General features: G+C 38.9%; 1 protein-coding gene across 2 annotated transcripts; it reads right to left on the minus strand.

Annotated features, from left to right (window-relative positions):
* Positions 1-2076: 2076 nt before the first annotated feature.
* Positions 2077-13969, minus strand: laptm4b (lysosomal protein transmembrane 4 beta). 2 transcript variants are annotated; one of them, XM_044170685.1, is made up of 8 exons: positions 13647-13969; positions 12273-12390; positions 10535-10608; positions 10306-10428; positions 9808-9906; positions 7794-7889; positions 7466-7496; positions 2077-4189 (listed from the first exon to the last, which is right to left on the minus strand). In XM_044170685.1, exons 1-8 carry the CDS (start codon positions 13737-13739, stop codon positions 3990-3992), a joined length of 834 nt encoding a protein of 277 aa, XP_044026620.1. In that variant the 5' UTR covers positions 13740-13969; the 3' UTR covers positions 2077-3989. The 2 variants fall into 2 exon arrangements, with proteins under 2 accessions (XP_044026620.1, XP_044026621.1); XM_044170686.1 differs by lacking the exon at positions 7466-7496 and having other exon boundaries at positions 13647-13950.
* Between the last annotated feature and the right edge of the window lie 1606 nt (positions 13970-15575).

The raw sequence follows: 15575 nt of genomic DNA on the forward strand, positions 1-15575 counted from the left end.
GCCCAGAGACAGAGATATAAGCCGTTCATCATCCATCCAGTGTTTGGCCTAGTTTTTCCACTCACTGCTTCCCTAAGCCATTTTCCCAATTAAATCGAATGAAATCATCCCAGATGATCTGTTCACGTGCATCAGATTGCCCCGCACCAAATGAGGACAATATCTAAAGAGGTTGCAGAGGTTTAACAAGCCTGTTAGGGGCCATACAGCATCCTCCAGCACTTCACATTTGTGGGTGGCTGTTAGGGTTATTTCTTGACTATTTTTGTTACATTTTAGCTGATCTCAAATGAAATTGTTTGCTTAGTAACTCATTTATTTCCAGTTATGTAGAACAAAGTCCTTTGAATGCAAATCAATCAAAAATCCCAAGCACAAGGGAACAGATTGTCAGGCCATGTCGGCCACTAGAGTAAATTCAGTATTGAACATTTCTCACCATCGGGACATAAACTAAATGGTATGTGACCTCAGTGGACATTTACTGGGTTCTGTGTGCTTTATATTCTCACACACAACATTATTGATCATAAACTTCTCTCATTGTCTCGGGGCAATGTCATAACAGACAGGAAAGTGCATGGAACCTGTTTAGTAGGTGTATTACTGGGTAATAGCTGTAAAGTATCTGCAATCTTTATTCATATCCTACTTGATATAGTTTTGACAGTCTGCTTTAGGGTAAAATGTTTTTACTGGAAAATTTTAGAAGAGTATTTCAATGCTATCCAGGTCAGACTTTGCAAAACCACCCTTTGGCTCTTATACAAATGTCTTCCCTTTTTTCCTTTTTTGAAGCTGATGTCATTGTACAACCCTCTATCTGCATTCAACAAGCATTTCAGCAAGAAAAGAGACACAATGTGACCCACTTGTTTGCCCGTCCCGTCCAGTCCCAGTGGCAGAAAGTAGGTGAGCGTGTCTGCCTGGTAGCCCCTACTGTCAGACACAGGGTAATGCCAGCCTCCATTTTGAGGCAGGCGGGTAAATCCTTGCTGATCTGCCAGCTTGTATGTCCCCACTGAGGGATGCTGATTCTCTGAAGGCAGCAGGACGCACGCACATCAGCATGACACCCATTCTTTTGAATAGTCATATTCTCACAACTTTATGGTCATATGTACTCAATTTCAGCCTATGATACATTACATTTTTGCTTCCCAAGATGCCAACACCACTATCACAAGACAGACACCTGTAATTTGAATATGATGAGTATGTTAGCTTCAGTCCGTTCAAAATACCCCCCAAAACTATTTATAGGACTATTCTAAATCCTGGTTTAGATAACGAATGTTGACCTATTCACACTAACAGCAAACATGGGTTTTTCCTCACACCCATGCCTCCAAATAGGCCTTTTTCACAGAAGACATTTTGCCATTGGAAATGAATGATGACTGAATTCCATTTAGCTGCTTCAGTTGTAGGGTCCTGGTATTGTGCATGCTGGAGCCATTGTTAATGTTATTAATAACACCTGTGTCAAAATGGTCCATGTTGTAGATTATTAGAGCGCCCCTTATTATGGATGTAGTTTGTAGAACTTCACAGAAACACAAAGATGGAAGAAATTGGTTTCATTATGAAAAATGTGATGTGAAATGTGTGTGAAATAGGTAAAATGATCATGTTTGAAGAGGTGGACCTTACCATTGTTGTCTGCTGTTTATATTTTGTTTTGCCTGTGCTTTATTAAATAAAATGTCATCTACTTGTATATTAGCTAATTTTCATTTATTTCATAACAAACATTTGGACCGTCCCACATGTGATTTAAAGACACTGCTCATCAAACATAAAAAATAAAATCAAAATTATATGTACTTCTATAGATTTTTAAATACTTGTGTGAAAAATGTAAAATAAATTGTACACAGAAAAGAGCTTAATGCCCAAAGTGTATCCTTGATAAAGGGCTTTTACCCTCATCCCCCCCAGGCTTTCTCCAAGTAGCTGGCTAAGTTAAGGTCAGTTTTTTAAAATGTGTTCCTTTTAAGATGATAAAAAGCCCAAGTATAAAAAAAGAAAAACAAACCATTGTACACAGTAAATAAATCCAGCAGCAAACATTGATAGATTTTGCTTTTTATTATTCAGAATTGAAGACATGAGCTCATGCAGATCCAACAAGAGGATGTGTGTGAATGGGAAGCCATGGTGAAAAGTCTTGAAGTGATTCTAATAAAATGAAGCTTCAGCCATCCACTGGTCCAGATACTGTGCAAGCCTTTTCTCTAAACCCTGCACGACTCAGCTGAAATCCTCCTTCGATCACATTAGAATCCAGAACGCAAATATTGATTTGTTTATGCCATGTTTTAGAAACTTGTATCATCCAGCAGTGGCTGCTCATAACAGAACCCCTTAGTTACAGCATACTGTGATAAAGATGAATAAAACACAAACACATCAGTGAGCTCACGCTGACTTTAAAGTGCAATTTCATTTTTAGCTTTGTTGGATTTGCAAAAGCAGTGGCCACAATTCACACAGGGACAATGATGAAGGGGCCAACAAATGACTACATTATCAACTACAGTATTAGTATCAAATGGAAAACTACTTCATGGTACATGTATTTCCAGGTCTTACAAGTTGTTGAATGCACTGTTGCATAGTCTGAATGATAAAATGTAACTCTGATTTAATGTTTTTCTGTTGAAAGTACATACTATTTAGGAATTATTGGGAAAAAAATGGGATTAGGTATATCTAATATTGTTTGTTCCATTATTATGTCTTTTATTGCCTAAAATGTTCCAGGCAAAAGACAAGCATCTGGTTTCTCTAGCTTCATATACTGTATATTGATTTTGTGCGACTATGCTAAGCTAAATCAATGCTTTAGATTCCCATCCATCGTTAATTTCAAAAAAGGTCACCAGCACAGGAAATATCTCAACATGATATCACTGCATGTGCAAAAGAAATGTTACTACATAGAAAGGACCAAGGAGTTACATCATAATGCTCAGGCAAACACACACACACACAGTCTCTGCATGTACAGCAGCATGTCACGCCGTCTTTATAGGAAAATGCCCTCAGTCCAGCTAAGTCAGCTCAACTAAAAAGATCAGATTATACACCATGATCCATGTAAAAAAAAAACAAAAAAACACTACTATACAGACGATGCTGTTGCAGCTGACACTCGACGGGAAAACATTAGATTTTAAAGTATGTGTATTGCCTTTACATTAATGCCAGTCTTTCTTAACTTTTGCAATCTCAGAACAGACAGGACAATGGACAGGAAGGCAAACTGAAATACTGTTTTCACTGGCAGTCAATGGATTACAGGTTTGCACACAGTGTGTTACATGGATACAAAAGGAGGACGTAGTTGTTATTGGTCAAGGAACCTTTTTCAATACGATTTCCTGCAGGACAAGCTACATCAGTACACAGATGATATTATATCACAACAGGACAGCCTTTCACTATTCACTTCATTTTCTCTCAGTTTTCACTGTTATACAAAAAAGTCATACAAAAATACCTCAACATTACATTCAATGAAGGAATTTGTCAATTTCTGAAAAAAAGTGCTCTTGCAAAACTGATCGTGTATGTCGCTTTCCTTCTCACTCACTCTGTCGCTATCTCTCTTCAGGTAGTTTGTTTCTAGACAAAGACCACAAGGGAGATTCACAGTATTGGGGGTTAACAGTTGGTGGCCAGACCGGTGCACGTTTCACTCAGAGAAAAGTGCAAATTACGTTGGGACAGAGTGTTCAGGGCGTGCAAGAGTTTAGATGCTGCCAGGGGACAGCAGCTGCCAAGAGGGAGGGTTGGTGGAGGTCGTGGTTGGGAGCGGATGAAGTTGCTGCGATACTGTCCTTGGGGGAGGACAGAGGAGACGAGAGAGGGGAGCAAAATACGTCACAACAACCAGGGGGTGGTGTTGGGGGGAAGAGTTAATGACAATACTGGTCGGCCTAATCTAATCTACGGTTGGCAGGAATCCAAGCTGCAACCAGCCTCTAAGACATTGTTTTGTCTTGTTTTTCAACATGTTCCAGCCAGCGTTGGGGTCCTACTGTTGGAGGGGGATGTAGTAGGTATTGGGGGTTGTTTGGGGTATAGGATCCAGCAGGGAGGACGTATCTCATGCCTCCATATACTGGGGAGGGGGCTCCTTCGGTGGTATGGCCATGGCCTCCTCGTACGGTGGCAGCAGAACCTGAAATGTAACGGAAAACCAAAAGGCAGCTCAGTCCCAATGCATGCCTCAGATATATCTTTAACCGTTCTGATGATGATGATGATGATGATGATCTTATGAGATGATCTTATTAGAGTTATGTGGGTCAGTTTCCTATTAACTGTAGTTAACCTTTTCAAATGTTCAAATGTCATGATGTGATGGTCACGTGATAACAAGTGGTTGTTCCACACTTACAGGTCATGTGACACCTGAGCCAGCTCCATTTGCTGAAGAATTCTATGAGATACTATTGACCAGTCGCTTACGGTGGCTAAAGTTAGCCAATTTTAGCAAACTTCAGATACAAATTGCAAACATTATCGAGTCATTATCCTGACTTCATAACTCTTATCTACCTATGCTACTGTTACAAGATGTTTTAGTTATTATTATTATTATTATTATTCTGTAATTGTTATTTATGGCCACAGAGGCTGCTGTTAAGTAAAAGTTGCATAGTCTCATTTAAAGCTGTTTCTGAAATAACTGCCTGTTTACTAACTGTTTAGTTATTAACTACTCCCTATATAATAAACACAGTCGTTTACTCTCTAGTAGTGTTGCACGACTGTCATTTCGCATTTATAAAATGCCATGGTCACTGCTTTTTTCATTTAATTTTTGGAGGAATCTGTATAGTGCAGAGATTTACTCACTCTGAATTAACTCAAACTTAAATACAATGGCGGACAGTTAACATAGTACATTATATAGTAAATAGGAAGTGATTTCAGACACAGCCTTAGTAATTGTTGCAGGTCTCTTCTCCATCTTTCATACTCTTTATTCCATCCCTATAGAAGGCATTACTAGCTGCAAGGATAACATCCACACACATCCCTGTGCTCTAGAGGCCAGCTTGCCTTCTCTCTCCATCAGAGGTCTTTCTTTGTAAATGGTGTTATAAAACCAGCTCTTCTGCTAATTCAGTGAGTGAGAGAGAGAGAGAGAGAGAGAGAGAGAGAGAGAGAGAGAGAGATGTGCTTTGAGGGGGATAAAATTGTGAAACAGCCAGGGAGGCCCGGCGAACACATCACAGGGAGGATTTGAAATGAAGCGGACAAGCAGACAATTATGTAACATGTCCAGAAGAAGAGAGGACGACGGACAGAGATATATTGGGGGGGGGGGGCGCCGCCTGCAGAAGGGTCGTGCATTGTAATGGTATTTCTATAAAAAAGGGCAGATAAGCAGCTGGGTACTTGATGTTCGAGGCAGTAAAAAGCCATTCAGACACACTGTCGGCTTTCTAATAGTAAAAATAGATGGAGCGCTCTATTCATTCTGCACTGTGTGTGGTAAGAGGGAAATGCCGCGATAAAACCATGTCGTCACTATTCAGGCTTTTAACCTGTGTAAACCACGTGCCACAGATATTTGTTGCTTTTAAATACTATTTGTTCCCTGATACTTCTCTAATTTAAATTCAAACAGCTTGTGCTGTGGCCTTCACTTTGACCTAGTTGCCTCAGTTATTTACTTCACATTTGTGACCTGTTTTTGAAGATTTATGTCTTCAAAAGGAATGAATTGGCTCTGGGCTCAGAGCCACAGACAAGGTAGGGAAGTCAGACAGTATTGAGAGATGGACTAACGCATTGCTGATTTTGGTGTTTTCATGGGATCTGTTGGAAATTAAAAAAAAAAAAAAAATAGAATAACACCAGCCATGGATTTTTATTAACACACAAAATAAACAAATTCAAGTTCATTACCAGCTAACCCAAACAAATTAGTATGAGTTATTTTTGTTCTTTGCATGCTTTACAAGCAAATCAATTTTCAAGTATTTCTAAACAAAATATTTTCTAAACTCATAATATTTTCATGCTAACTGCATTCAGTGTTTTTTCTCAAAATTTGGTTGAGGAAAAAAACAATAACTATTTCTTTCTCTCCACATCTTGCCTCCATCATATCTGCAGTGGACAAAATTAACTGTCACGTATCCAATGCTTGCTAAACGGCAAAATGATACAGTTTGATATCAGACCCTAATGGATTAGCTCCTGCATGTAGAGTCTGTTTCATAAGGTGAAAAACGTCAGCGGTGTGAACCAGGGCCACAGCAACAACAACAAGGACGAAGTGACAGACAGATGAAGTGCTACGTGTTGAGACGACAGCGGGTGTGAGGCAGATTAATGTCTTATGTATCAGTGTGGAGGATTACAGATAGACAGACAAATGGAAACCGTGACTATGCTAAAGCCTCTCAGAAACCCCCTGAGTCAACACTGAGGAGGACAGTGCTCTGGACAGCCAGCCAATCATACCTCAGGATGACCTACAGCAACAATGACACTTCACTGACTGTCAGACAACCCAAATACTATAAACTGCACAGTGACAACACAGAATCTGGACCCTGAACATTTTCACTGTACTGTGCATGATATACTGTAAACTATTAAGAAGAAACATTTAGGGCTTCTATGAATTACTATAATTTACTTCACTGTTCTGTTCAACAATAACTCCTAAAGTGATATGTGTAGGATTTTAATACGAGTCAACAATTAACATATTTGTATGCATTTAATCACCTTAAAAAACCTTAATTTCTTGCTTATTTTAATATTAAGCAAATCCTGTACATTACTAACTGGAGGTTGTCATTTCTCTCATTCTCGTGTCATTTCTAATTTGGCAATAATTAATGAATGGTTAAAATACTACACATAGCATCTTCACCTGTACATGTATGTGGGGACTGTGACATGACAGCTATTCTATTACTTCATAAGTTATGGACCTCACTAACCTGAACCTCTTGGAGATGGAAGAGTTATTTGACTTTTTTCCATTTCATTTTTCTTTTATATACAGTATGTAAATTAAAAAAATTCCCATAGATGATAAGTTATAGATATGCTCTGATCTTTTTCTTTTCTTAAATTGAAACAATAAAACTGTATCAAATCATCTGTGAGATGAATGTGGTACTTTTCCCTCCTTAGTAATGTGGCATCTATGATTGCAGAAAACAGTCCAGTTAATGAGATATTCTTACTGGAGAAATTATTTTCCACACTGAACAGAAAATCATCCCTGTCATCCTGTGTTACATTGATTCATTTAACTTCTCAAGTCTGAGGTTGAGGTTAATGAGGTTTTTTTGAATTTTGCATTTACTAGTTTTAAAAATTAATTATGGTTTATTTTTCAGGCTCTAAATTGCTGCTCTAAGCACAATTCAAGCTATATAATAATACTCATGCATACATTACAACTAATGTCTATAATCCTTACCTTGTGCATTTAGAGGTATCAACTCATAGAACTGCAATAACATACAAAAGTAAATATAATCTATATTTTAGTAAAACCTCACAGATGTTGAGCCTAGCATTTGATACACTGTATTCAAGTTAATGTGCTAAGCATAGTAATGGAAACAAGTTTTCAAAGCCTTTATCGGAATTATCTTCACCTTATATAACGAACCGAAAGCTTGTAAGCCAAAACAGTAAACATAAAAACAAAAACAAAAAAATCAAAGCTGCACGAATGCAATTATATTATGACTTCAGTGAGGGGGATTTTCAGTATGTCCTTGAGGGTGGATGTGAGGACTCACCGTGGTGTCATTGGTGGTGACATAAACCAGGACCTCCGTGGTGCCCCTGCCGCTTACATATCTGTAGCAGTTCCACACACAGCCAATCAGGTAGGCCTGTCCGAACACAAAGAACACACAGTGAACTTTAGCAACATTGTCTCCACTTATCATCATTATTGATGCTGCTGGCTATGATCTCATCCATTCATCAAGGTTAGGGATGATGACATCAGAGATGCATCATATCTTTACTTGATGCAGACAGATATATCAGCATCTACCTTTGCAATGAGACAAGTCAGGATACACGGTAATTCAATTCAGTTGTACAAATATAAGATACTTTTATGTTTGGACATTTTGAACAATGTTGCCCTTCTTGGTCTTCCACTGTCATTTTAGCCAAGGCAACTCTTCCGGCATCTCTGACCCACCGTAAGGCTACGGTAGCACTGGGGTTTAGGTTTGTCTGACTTGGCAGAAGAACAGTAGGTTCATTGTGTATATGTGTGAGTAGCCTGCTGAGTCGGTACCCCTGCCAGCAGTAAGCACAACCGACCAACAGGGAAACCAGGCTGCCTGCTAGCCAATCACTTTACCATCAGCTGAGTTGACCTCATCATTGTGATACGAACTCTAAACTGAGCTATGCACCACAGTATTGTATGCACAATTGTACCTTTAAAACAAGACGCTAGTAATGATGATAATGCAACTAACAGTAATACAGAACCATTTCAACTCCTTATTTTGATCATACAAAATAGTGCATTTTGTTTTTTCTTGTTAAGGTTTGTTCTGTCCTCGACTTCAAAATACCCATTTCGTTTGTTGGGAAAATAACATTTTGAATCACAATGCTAATGTGCTAGGCTCGCAGTAAGCATTGCTACAGCAAAGTCTGAGTTTTACCATCTTGCCCATATACTTTCTATGTCATAATGTCTCCGTCTCTTTACTCATCCAACCATCTGCATCCATCTGCCGCACCCGTTTCTCTTCTCCTTCCCTCTCCAGGTCTCTTTTTTCCCTGCCTGTCTGTATCTGTCATTTATGCCAAGTGCAGTCAAGTGGAGGATGTTGGCTTCAGCAGGAACTTTAGCAGGTGTTGCCTCTGTGCTGAGAGCTGAATGCGTCCTTGAGGTTTCAGATCTGGCTCTTTCACAGGGAACTCAATCAACTATCGTCAGTACAGTAGCCAATATATACTGTACGTGCAGCCATCAATAAAAATGGGGTTCTATTAACTTTTGCTTTGCAAATGTCAAGATTCTATTTATGTTTTGAGAAAGCACACATCTATATTTGATCTTAAATGCTGAAATTTAAAGCAATAAGAAGTTACCTACCCATATACTATATAACTACCCATATACAATATAAGCTCTCTGCCTGAGACATGACATTTATAACTCTTCTATCTGTTAGTCCAGCAGTGTATCTTCCAGTGGCTGCTTCCTATCATAAAACCCTGGCTCTAGCTTTGGATATCTGCCACGAACATTTCCATTCTGAGCTTAGAGGAGAAACAACTTGATTTGATTGTACAGATGACTGCAACTTCATGTCCCATCTCGTCCCAGAGCCCCAGAGCATAGCTGCGCCTGGAGAATCATCCATGCATTAAGGGGAAATTAGCTTGACAGGAGTTGGTTTCCTGTTGTCCCTGACCCGCTGCTCTCTGACGTGTGTGATAATCTCATGAAAAACATTGATAATGGGAATGTTCACACTGGCAGATTCATTATACATGCCATATGGTTCATACTGCACAGTTTGAGACTTAATTGCATTAATCACTGCAATATCTATAAAAAGGCAGTTCCACAGGGAACAAATGTTCAGTGAGTGTGTATAATCTGTAGCAATGTGTTGCATTTATCATTATATTTTAGACATATACCCTTTTGTATGTATCTGTAGTTTTAAACATCATTCAGATGGATGTTGGAGATTCAATCACCAAAGCCAAAAAAGGCCAAAGCTAGGCAGATTGCGAGAATCTACAGTGATACAGAGACTGTGGGCTTACCTTGAAGGAGAGGATGCAGCCAATGAAGAGGAGGACTGCGAAAACTAGGCACATGTTGTTAGTGGACATGATGTCCTCTTTGTACGGGAATGTCCCCGGCTGGAAGGGAGGGAGAGAGGTAGAGAGAGTGAAACAAAAATCAATGGAGAGAAACGCAATACAGAAAGTGAGAATGTGTGTTTTCACAAACCAACATCTGACAAAACTTGACCTTTCAGTCCTAAACACCCAAGGAATCTAAAACGGACACCTAATCAACATAACTAAGACCTGTTTTCACAGAATGCCTCTTCTTTAGGAGTGTTACTCAACAGATGAAGCACTAACCTCTGAATCTGCCTTGTTGTTAAGCAGTTATCACACACTTTTAAAAAGCAGCAGACTATTCCTTGATTTCAAATGTTTTGTATTGTAGCTTTTGACAATATTTCAAGAACAAAGCAGTTAAAAAAGAAGTCATTAAAGTAGGTGTCTGGGTTGGAGGGAAATGGTTCTCACCAGCTGCTGGAGGTAGTCCTGCACCGTGTTGGGATAAACCACCACACTAATGGCTACCAGTGTGTTAAGGGCAAAGTCGAAGATTTGGTAGCAGAAGAATGGAATGATCCAAGCAGCATGTTGCTATGAGGGAGAGAACAGAGGAAGAAACTCAGACAGAACAAAAGGCAGGATGTTTCTCAAGTTCAGATGTCTGTTTGAATCTCATTTGTTTTGTTTGTTTATTTACCTTGTAAGCACCATATGTTGCCATGCCACATATAAGAATCATGAGTAGGGATATTGCAGTGGCTATGCACATATCTGCAGAAAAAAACCCCCACAAACAGATAGAACAATGTGAGAATAGATTATCTACATTACCAGCGAAGAACAGCAGCAAACACGTAATGTCACTGGATCTCTTGAATCCACTGAAGTAATCCAAAAGTCTTTATGGGGACATGGATTTTACAAAACAAAGCATCTTAAGTAACCTCACTATTTTTAACACCCAATCTGCCTTTGACAAAACATGATCAGCATGTGGGTAATTGTTATGCAAGAGGAGCTAAATTTGACAAAAATTACCCCTGTGAAAACCGACTGATGAGACACTTGTCAGTGTAGCGTAGTAACTAACAGTGATCCAGTGACATCAAGTTAAGACAGGAGGATCTCTGCACATGTGCAGTTTGGTAAAAAAAGGATTCCAGATCACTAAGCAGTATTGGCAGATATTGAACTTGGTATTTCATATTTTGTGAAACAGTGAAATCAATGCATCCCTGGAAGTCAGCATTGTTGGCATGAAAACATAAGAATTTCAATGACTTTACAAAATATAAACTCACGAAAGAATGAATGCAACTTCTGTATATCATCATGGCTGTTGGGGTGCCCTTACACTCAGCAACAGTGATTATTACAGTACTGATATTGTGTTAAGACCCAGGAAATGATGATACCCTTCCATCTTAATCCCTTGCCACACACAAGACACAGACACACATCTTCACACATACTATATATACACATGCATACATAAATGCACTGGCACCCCTCACCCCACATCATCCACCCATCTTTTCATTTCATGATTTCTCTGCATATGATCAGTGACGTTGGTCCTATTGACACCTGACTATTTCAAAACCATGACACCAGCTTGTCTCCATCCTTTTGCCACTGTTTCACAATCTTTGACTGATGCTGCAACAACGCTATCCAAGGGGGAGACAGTCAAGATGGCCGTTCTAATCTGATGGAGAATTAGAGCAGCCGTTTTTAAATCAGAATAGCCAGTGACAGGGTCTGTGGTGTTCCAGAGGCGACTGTGATGATGATAGCTGCTGGAGGGGAAGCACTGAAAATATGCATGCACTCTGATTTGTTCTCTATGGAGCTGAGCCTACTCAGCTATGTCTGTGCTGAGAGCAGCATTCTGGGAAAAGAAGTGGTGGGCAGAAAGGAGAGGCGATTTTAGAGCTGCAGAAACACATATGGACATGCTGATGATTTTAATGGGCACGCTCTGACAGAGCTGGGAGATACATCCTAATAATATTGTTACTGAGCCATGAAACTTGATATTATTTTAAAATATAATATTTTAATATATCTTCAATGTCATCTATTCACTATTTCTGTTTTTTTATGTCAATTTTTTCTGTTAAACTCTGTTCAAATAAAACTGAATGTTCTGCATGGTTGACAACAAGAATAATTACGTTATTAACAACACAGAGGGGAGTAAAATTTGATTTCCTGTAACTGGAATATTGACTATGAGCCGTTAGTGTTTAAAAATAATTTAAAAACTGTTCTGTGTATCCACCTTCTACATGAGATCACATTCACTCAAATCACATTGACACATTTTGAACTTGCACTTTTTATGTAGAATAAAAGGCACGTGTCATTGAGGACATCTAATCCAATATATACCAAATCAGATATGTAACACTGAGGGGATTAGTTGCACTCACTGGCATCGTCCATGACATCAATGTCGGTTCCCAGCTCAGAGCTGGTAAGGTGGTAGCGGTATTGAACCGGGTCATTGAGAGCCGACAACAAGATGAGTAAGACCACCGCATTGATGAGCTGTGGGGGAAATGAAGATCAATATTAATATTACATTTCATTGTGGAGTTTTCCATTTTTACATTCTTGGGTTAACCTTCAGAATTCATTGATCAGATGGATCAGGGCTTTTTCTTGGTTTGGGAAAAAAGTAATTAAAATGGAAAAGTAACTACAGGTGAGGTAAAGGATTAGATAACTTGTTAGATAAGGTTTTTGAATTGAGTTATTCTTTAAGATACAACTGCTGAGTGTGGATAGATCTACTGGACAAAACTCCCAATGGGTTCTATTATTAATTCATTTATTTATTATTAAATACTCCATTGATTATTTAGCAAAATAATCATCTATAAAATGCCAGAAAATAGTCAAAAATACCAACCACAAGTTCATAGAGCCTAAGTGACGTCTTCAAATAGCTTGTTTTATCCAACTAACAGTCCAAAATCCAAAGATATTTAATTCACAATAAAAAAAAATGGAGAAAAGCAACAAATCCTCACATTTGAGATGCTGGAAGTGACTCAAAAAAACACTTTATTATCAAAATTGTGTCAGCACAGGTTCAGTACAGCATCTGTCCAACCAGCATGATTAGAAAACATGACCTTATGAGTCCTGTATGTCACTGTTTTCACCTTACATCAAAACACCTTATGTAGGGAAACATAAATAATTGGTTGCTTTTTCTGGCCTTGGCTCAGCTTGACGTGTTTTGACGACACATTGTAGTAGGGTCAAACAGCCTCTCTGTAACGCGTACTAAAGGTCAGCAGGGATTTACCAGGCTTACTGAACTATGTTTAAAACTTCAGGTTATCCCGTGGGTAAAAACAGAAGCAAACTCTATATTTAACCGGTACACATGTAGGACAAATCAAATGGGATGCGCTGGTAAGGTTATCATTTCAGCACAACAAAAATTAGTTTAGAAGGAATATCCATGCACGGTTACAAGCTGTGCGAAAATATATTGTTATATACTTGTATTTGATTAAAATATGTAAATATAGCCAAAATAGAAGCCTTGGATGCAAATGGTGGCGATTAATTAGCTAACATCGTAGTTTAAATGTGTTACATTGTTCTATAAACCGAGGACATCCTCAAAATGGCAAATCAAAAATGAGTGCAGAAAAACAAACGAAAAACAGCAGTAGCTAGCTAACTTGCTATTGCTGTAAAAACTCAATGGCACTTATCAGCTAATATTCCACATATTTAGCCATATTTGTAGACATTTGGGCCTGACATCGAATGAAAATCTGACTTACCATATACCATATTCCCAGAATAATGGTGCCCGTCCGTACGTGGCAGCAAAGGCAGCAGCTCGTCGAGTACCACCTGTCCCACGGCGAAATCATTATTTATCCTGCTATGAATTTCAAGCTATTTCATGAATGCTGCCGACAATGAATTATTCAAGGCTACAATGTCCTAACAAAGATAGTATATGTGACTAGTTGGCGTCCTTGGTGCCAGGACCGCCAGCGTACGTTTGAAACGATGTGCCTGTTTCCGCAAGTGGACTCCTGGCAAACAGCGAACCGTTAATCTGGCTCATCCCGGGGTCACGTGAGCAGGGGAGGCTTTTTGACCAAGATCCGAGGGTTGGATGCAAAATGCTTTTTTTAATCAAACAAAATATTTCAGATGCTTTCTTTCAGACCCTTTTACTCATATACTTTCTTACTGGAGACATTGAATGATTAAGTTTACGTCACTGATTCTGATAGACGCAGATAGCCTTCATACTGTACGAGCTGAACATGTACATTTAAAATTATTTGTGGAAGACTTTTTCTATTTGCCCAGAGCAGTGGCTCCAAACCTCGGGGGTCAGGACCGGGGTAACCCGAGATAAAACTCACAATATAATGGATTTGAACAAAAAATGTTATCCCTGAACACCCTTTCCCACCCTCAGTGTATTTGGTAGTTTTAAGGTGTTTGTGTGCTCATTTGTGCATTGGGTAAATTCTATTTAAGATATGGTGTGTTGTGATTTGTGTAGTGTTTTGATGTGACTAAATTCATATGTTGGAAATAAAAAGATTTAAAAATAAAATATATAATTAAAATGGAAGAACTTGCTGAAATGCTGGATAATTTCACCTCTCTGGGTCTCTAAAGCTCCTTTAAATCAAACAAACTGAAAGAACAAAATCACTTTTTGGTTGAAGTGCTCACAGCTCTTGTTCAGGCTTAGAGATAGATATCGCTTGATTTTTAAAGTAAAAGCCCCATGTCACTATGGCGCTTAAACACACAGCACTTAACACATTAAGAACTCTGCAAGTGGAAGCAGTCGTTTTACCTGTCTCCAATGCAGGGCTGTGATCAAGTGTAACTTTGTTTTGTTTGGGAATATGTGCTACTCACATGCAATATCAACTAACATGATGGGAGGGGTCTTCAAGTCTTAAAAAGGGGCCCTATGTAAAAAAATCTAGTTTTAGGACCTTCATTATTTGAGCTGATATTGTGCTAACATGATGCATACTCCTAAATTAATAATCAAAGAGCTTTTAGAGCCATATATTGTTCCAACATAGTAATACTGTACTCAAGTAATGGGGGGTTAATAGGGGCTCAGCAGCTCATTTTTGCTCAGGTTAATGTGGCTGTGCTCCAATGCAGCTGTTTGAACACTTTTTATGAAGCATGTGACATCCTCATAATTTGGCAGGTTGCCCTATTAGTATCAAGTTAATATGGATTTATCTATTCTTATAATAAATTAATAAAATGAAAGATTGATGTGTTTTATTGCAGTGTTGGAACAAGCAACAAGTCTTCATTTCATGTCAGTTTGTCTCTCCATCTGTGCAAACATCCTGGATCAAGCCCGACAGATGGGCCAGTGACCACAGCTCTAAGCCCTGGTGGGTGGACCGCATCATCGTCACATTAGGGGATTTTCCTCTCCTGCCATGACTTAATACTGACCAGACTGCCACCTCTTTAAATGCTGGAACGCAATTTGAAGAGGAAATCTCAAACTGACGGCCGTTTTTTCCCCTAGATTTTCCATAAAACAACCACCGAGACTGTTTGAAATATTAAACAGAAGTAATCACGTACGTGCAGAGAGAGCTCTGAATAACCGGAAATACAAAGCCTTATAATCCTTTTTTCTCAGACCTGCTGGAGAACAATACAATCCCAAAGCCAGTGTTTGGGTGAAATAATTTGTTAGT

The sequence above is a fragment of the Siniperca chuatsi genome, linkage group LG17 (genome assembly GCF_020085105.1).
Source record: "Siniperca chuatsi isolate FFG_IHB_CAS linkage group LG17, ASM2008510v1, whole genome shotgun sequence".
NCBI lineage: Eukaryota > Metazoa > Chordata > Actinopteri > Centrarchiformes > Sinipercidae > Siniperca > Siniperca chuatsi.